This window comes from Platalea leucorodia (genome assembly GCF_965183815.1).
Source record: "Platalea leucorodia genome assembly, chromosome: 4".
Taxonomy (NCBI): Eukaryota; Metazoa; Chordata; class Aves; order Pelecaniformes; family Threskiornithidae; genus Platalea; species Platalea leucorodia.
The window spans coordinates 8,465,335-8,471,800 of record NC_138826.1 but is presented as its reverse complement, the minus strand read 5'-3'; the positions used below and the strand labels follow the sequence as shown (position 1 = coordinate 8,471,800).

The following is a 6,466-nucleotide window of genomic DNA, read 5'->3' as shown; positions in this document are numbered from 1 at the left end:
ATTCCTGCCTGAAAAGACTTTTCCTGAGGCGCCTGTGTTCTCCCTTTTGCCCAAGTTACCTAAGGTCCTTAAAGAGCAGCTGAGATTCCCATGATATTTCCCTCTGATTGCTGGGGACTGAATCATCTGTCTCAGAAATTCTCTTCCAGCTCCCTCTTTCCAGCTCTGAGCTTTCCTACCAGCCCTCTGGCGATGGGATGCTCGGATGGAGGCAGGTGCCGTGCTGCGCCCCAGACCCAGTGGTGCTGATGGAGGGGGTAGAGGGGAGGAGAAGGGGTAGAAATCCTCCTGGATTTGTGTCAGGGCTCGTACACAGGCTTGGACTTTCACTCAGGCAGCTGACACGATGATCTGTTTGGGGCAAGCATCCCTGTAGATAATGTCCTGTCAAGCAGAGTGCAGCCATGGGGAGGAGGAACAGGGGTGCAGGCTCTGGGATTCACAGCAGGGTGCTGGGCAGTGCCACCCGAGTGGTTCATATCAGTCACGTACGGACGACCCCACATTTCTGGTCTCTTTGGTTCAAAAGGAGACTAATCTCCTGGGGAGTCCGAAATGAAACAGGACATTCAGGCTGGAAGCTGAATATTCAATCTTCCTCCCCTGCTTCTTTATGCTTATTTTTGTGTCATATTTTGACTTTGGTGGAGCATAGCTTGTTTCTTTATTCACCGAAGCCACTGGATCCACCTGATTTTTTGGGGGGAGGGAAGGGGAGGGCAAGGTGAATATTTTTATCTTCTAAAAGAGTAAGAGCAAATCCTCAGCTGGCATAAACTTCACTGGAATAACAGGCTGGCTGCTCCCTGAGTGGTGGTCTGCAAACACTCACCGTATCTGCTGTTGTTACTGTAACAGATAACATGACAGAAAATGAAGAGATATTTAAGGAAAAAATCCATGCACTGCTCAACACAGCTGAACGAGACTGGTTTGTCAATCCAAAAGATATATGGACTTTCTTTGGGTCTCTCTTCTTCTGCTGCACAGTGTTCACAACTGTGGGTAAGTTCGGAGGTAAAGTAACCCCCTGCAGAATCCATTGCTACTGCTGCTTTCTCTAATGTGTTTCTTCCAGGGAATTAAAAAAAAAAAAAAAAACCCAAACAAACCCAAAAACCAAATCCCCTTGAATTTTTCTCCTGAATATTGAAAATGAATCTGAAAGGGATGAATCTCTGCAGAGATGTAGCTGACTCACAAAAGCAAGTGAGAATTTAGTAACTAGTGATGGTACACACTAATTAGCTGCATCATTACATGCATACTATAACATGTACTCATATATGCCATGTACACAAAACTTTACATTAAAGCAAAAAGAAAGCTCCATTTCTCAGTCAAACCTTATCCTTCCCACTATTGTGTGTCATGTTGGGTGACATTTTCTTCACTGGAAGAGGTAATTCATTGTGTATATATTGTTTTTCAGTTACTTTCCTGTTATTTATGTCTAACCCAGCTTTGTAAATCTATGGGTCTATAATTAACCATGCTGTTGCTGATCACACTTGTCTGGGTGAACAGCACATGGCAATGTTTAAGTCACACCTCTGAAATCTTTCATTCTGACCTCATATTTCAAAGAAGGACCTAGATCAAATAGAAACATCTCTTCTGGTTTTGGCTCCCTCTGCAATGCTAAATACAACTCCTCATGCTCATTCCCAAAGCTACTTTGATCCCTTTGCTAATATTTCTGAAATGCTGGCAAGTACAGACACTGACTGTCTGAATTTGTCAGAATCAAAGCTGGGTGGGAAATAGTCCCACAGCATTGTATCAAATTGCAAAGACTTTTCTCCACTGCATTAGGATATACTCAAGATCCCAGCATGCATATGCATCTTAATGCAAAAGAACAACCAAACCTTAAAAAAAAAGCTTATCCTACACAAGGAATAGTGTGAGAGTTAGTATACTGGCTTGGAGCACGTAGGATACCCTGTGTGCTGTCTGAGTCACAGCAGAGGCTTGAACCTCAGACTGATGCCTTAGGTGACTGTTCAAACTCAGCTTCTTGCAGCCCCTGAGTTTGAAGACAGTCATCTACGTCGTCAGAGACACATACTGGAGATGCAGACCTGAATGCTCACCCCAGTGAATATTTCCTAGTATAAACACAACAGCTGGGAACAGTTGAAAGAGGACGTTTGATCAGAAAGCTTTGAATTCAGCAAACTGATGAAAAAACATGTTGTTGAAAACTTCTTGCCTGGGTATACTTACCCATCTTCATTAAGATGGAACTTTACAAATGTCCCCATACACACTGACCCAAGATATTTATTTCTAAATTGCCATTACTTTTGGCCTTCATAATGCTGAGCATTAACACAGCTTCCTCAGGTTTTGAGCTGAGTTTTGAGATCAGTAGGAAGCCTGGAGTATTTGTTGCTAATAGGTGGCTATTTCCATTGCGGTACATTTGTTATTTGCAGTATTAGGAACTGATAAATCACTTCAGGTTAGAGTCAACTTAGCTACCTTTAATTATCTAGGAGAAACGAGGCATCTAATCTGAAGATCGGTGGTCTGAACTGCTGTCTCTTCACTGCCTAGTGGCTCAGCTATGCTAGATTTCTGGATAGCTGAATTTAAGCTCAAGATAAGTTTTAACCCTTGAAACTGCACTAGGTAATTTTAACGCACAGAAATGGAGGAAAAAAGAAAAGAAAGTCACTCTGTACAATAACTACAATAATTAATCTTCCCCAATTGCTTCAGCAGTAAAGGATTAACATTCCCAGTTAGCCAGTGGGGAACAGAATGGCAGAGAATAAAGAGTTTTTCAGTGCCTCGCAGCAAAGAAGGGACCAAGGTTGGATTCAGACCAAAGGCTATGGCAGCCATTAGCGAAAACAAACATGAATGGATGAAAAAAATTAAGGAAACCATACCTCAGCATATGAGCTAATAATCTTACAGGATAAGTACCTGGCCTGGAAGATTATTTAGAAATGAACAATGTTTTTGAAGGGAGAGAAGAAATGCTTCATGTCTTTTTGGAGGATGAGAAGAAAAATGGTTGTTAAAATTTAATACAATTGATATAATACCGATCTTTTCTCTTACTGTAATGGAAAATCACTAACTTTCAATTTAAGTTTCATATCCAATATGTTAGAGGAAGGAAATATAAATACCCAAACTGAATTTAGAGAAAGGGCATATCTTCTGCTACCATTTTATGTATCATAAAGGCTGTGTGTCTGGTAGTACTTCCCTATTTGTTGTAATTGATACTTGTAAGCGTTAGTACTCTGGAATAAACATGCATTTCCTCATGGGATAAACATATGCTTCCTCGCTTGATCCTTTGTTTTTCTGAGCACATTTAAGAAACTCTGAAAACTATGAAGTCAGTACAAACACGATGTCAATGCAACATATGCCATTAGAGATAGATCTGATGAACTAGGGACAATTTCAAATTCTGTTATTAGCTTATCATTCATCACAAGTAGGTTTGGCAAAGAAATGCAGTTTGCGATATGGGTCTCATTGTCCAATCTGATCCATAGTGCTGTCCCAGTTTCAAAATTCAGACAATCATCCAGATCTGAATCTTCCCAGAGGTCAGGGAGTTCCGTCCCCAGAAATCATTCAGTTGTACTGTGAGATCCTGGAGGCTGGCCAGGAGATGATCCCCCCGCTCCTCATGCATGGTCCATTAGCTTCCCCCAGCATCAACTGTTGTCTCTCTGAGCTCAGCTCTCAGACTTCCCTGCAGAGGGACCCATGGGCCCAAGACCTCTCTTGCTGTCTTACCTTTTGGATCCTTCTCAACCCAGATTCCCAGGTCAGGAAATCTTCCTGATAACAGTTTCCAGCAGGACAGAGGCTGCACACTGGTCTTGGGCTGGCCCAAACCTTTTGTTTCTCCTCCCTAAATGGCCTTTTGTTGTCAGACGGTTAAGTCAAACAGCAGATAAGGTAGGAAGAGTTAATTCAACATAACTGGCAAACTCTAAACCTCCAAGTGTTTGAAGAAGTAGGATGCCTGCACTAGTAACCAGCATTTGAGACTCAGAAATTTTAATAGCTTCAAAGCAAAGCCAAAAAGAACAGTATGCTCTGGACTAAAAATTGACTTTTAAAATTGACAGCCATAAAAAGCTCAGAGAATATGAATAGCAAATAGATCACAATGTTCTCTCTCTCCTCCTTTCCCTTATCTTCCTCTTTTTGTTTTTGTTCAAGGTTATGGTAATACCTATCCTGTGACACGGATTGGAAAATATCTCTGTATGTTGTATGCTTTATTTGGCATCCCTCTGATGTTCTTGGTCCTGACAGACATGGGAGACATCCTTGCAACTGTCTTATCCAAGTCTTACAATGAATTCAGGAAATTACAGTCAAAAATTCTAGCCTCTAAACTCTGTTCTGGATCCACATGTAACAAAGGGGATGAACTGAAATCCAGAGCACAGTCTAAAGTAGTCATCAATGAGCCCTTGACTATTATGGAAGTGCTGAAAAGTCAGCCAGGTATTAAAAGGAAGCCAGTCAAATATCGCAACGCTGAAATTTTTGAAATGTTAATTGCCAGAGAAAATGAACACACAAAACCAGCAAGAACTAGAAGCATTGAGAGATGGAGTTCATGTCCCGAACTAGCCAGGGGAAAGACAATGTCCAGAGTAATTGAGAATTTTGACAAAATAGGGAAACAGTTAGAAAAACTAGATGTGCCCATTGTATTAATGGTGCTAGTTATCTTTGTGTACATCTCCTGTGCAGCTGCTATTCTTCCAAACTGGGAAACCAGGTTGGATTTTCAGGAAGCCTTTTATTTCTGCTTTATCACCTTGACAACTATTGGATTTGGAGATACACAACTGGAACATCCCAAGTTTTTCTTGTTTTTTTCCCTCTATATTATTATTGGCATGGAAATTGTCTTCATTGCTTTTAAGCTGGGCCAAGACCGCTTAATTGGTTTGTATAAAAAGGTGATTTCATTTTGTGGGGAGAAAAAGATGCCATCAAAGAAGGTATATCCAAAATAAGAACAGTCATTTCTCCTTCACTTGTAAGCATTGGCCACTGCAACGAGATGAAACTGTTCCTGTGCATTTCTGCCTTGGGCTGGCAGGAGGCATATTTTATTCTGATTTCCTCTGAGAATCTACTGTAAAATGGCTGAATACCTCAGGAGACACTTGGTGAAGGCATCTCCAGGGACTACTTTCCAACAGGGTCCCATATTCTAAATAATAAAAGAAGATGACGCATGATGAAAAAGCAGAAGGCTCTCCCTGCCAGTGCTCCCTAACATCTTTTGCAAAGCTCTGACTTTCAGCAGCCTTTCTGTCCTCTCTCCCACAGCAAGCCAATTAGGGATTTTTTTTTCAGCACTTGTCCAAGCAAGCCCCAGATAGCTGTCTCGTCCTGCCACCTTGTCTGAAGCCAGGAATGGCTTGGTTGTGGCTGTCGGTACTGCACTGTGGCAGCATGCTACTGCAATATGATTCATCATCAGAGAGAGTTGGGGAGAAGAAGTATGAACCCAGCTGCTCTTCCATCATGACTGCATGTATTCTAAACATTGAACCTTTGTGCAGGCCAGAGGAATTTTAAAATGAAAGGAAGGACACCAAATTTTCACCTCTTTCTCTGTCCCCTGTCCACAAATTGGTCAGAAAATTGTTCATCTGTTCAGGGCTGAAACCACTCCTTTCCCATCATGATTTATCACGTCTGTACTCAGCCCAGAATTGATATGTGTCTCGTGATGTCCAGCTATAGAAGTGCTTATGACAAGTTCTGCTCTTGAGATGGCCACCTGGGGGAAGGCATGCAGCAAACCTGAAGGTGACTACAGCCATGGAACGAAGCTCTATCTCTTTGCTGTTAAAGCAGCATGGTGGTCTGGGGACACCCATCCCAGAAGTCCTCACTCTTAATCCAGGTTTTACACTGCACAGACTGCTTGACTTCTGGGAGTTCCTTGACCCACTCATAGAAAGGAAAGCCTACCTGTTTCACTGGGATGTGGTGAGGATCCTGTAGTTATATACTTGTGGTGACCATTAATATGTGAATAATGCTGTTTCGTCAAGATTTTGCTTATATTATTCATAATCTGAATTGAGCTATCAATGATAATTTTTTCTGTCAAAAAATAAAACCCCACACTGTAAAAGAAACCACTGACTTTAAATAACTGCCTCTTAACTTGTAAATTATATGCATGCCCACTGAATTTGAATAATATCTCTAGATATTAAAGCATGCCTGATTATGACAGAATGTACATTATTCTCCATAGTAAATTTGCCATTTGAAGATGAGATTTTCCGAATATTTACACGGCATCTTATCTCTGTTACACTCCATGTACACGGTAATGTGTATTCAGTCCTTATTAATAATTAGTTGCAATTAAGCACTGATGATATGCAAAATATATAATGAATAGAAAAGTGCTTTATAAGAATAACAATAAAAAATACAGCAG

The 6,466-nt window shown here is 41.1% G+C and overlaps 1 protein-coding gene across 1 annotated transcript; it reads left to right on the top strand.

Annotated features, from left to right (window-relative positions):
* Window positions 1-863: 863 nt before the first annotated feature.
* On the top strand, window positions 864-5,015 carry KCNK18 (potassium two pore domain channel subfamily K member 18; the record flags this gene model as incomplete). The annotated part of the gene is made up of 2 exons (XM_082308729.1): window positions 864-1,005; window positions 4,204-5,015. 2 exons carry the CDS (start codon window positions 864-866, stop codon window positions 5,013-5,015), a joined length of 954 nt encoding a protein of 317 aa, XP_082164855.1.
* Window positions 5,016-6,466: the final 1,451 nt, after the last annotated feature.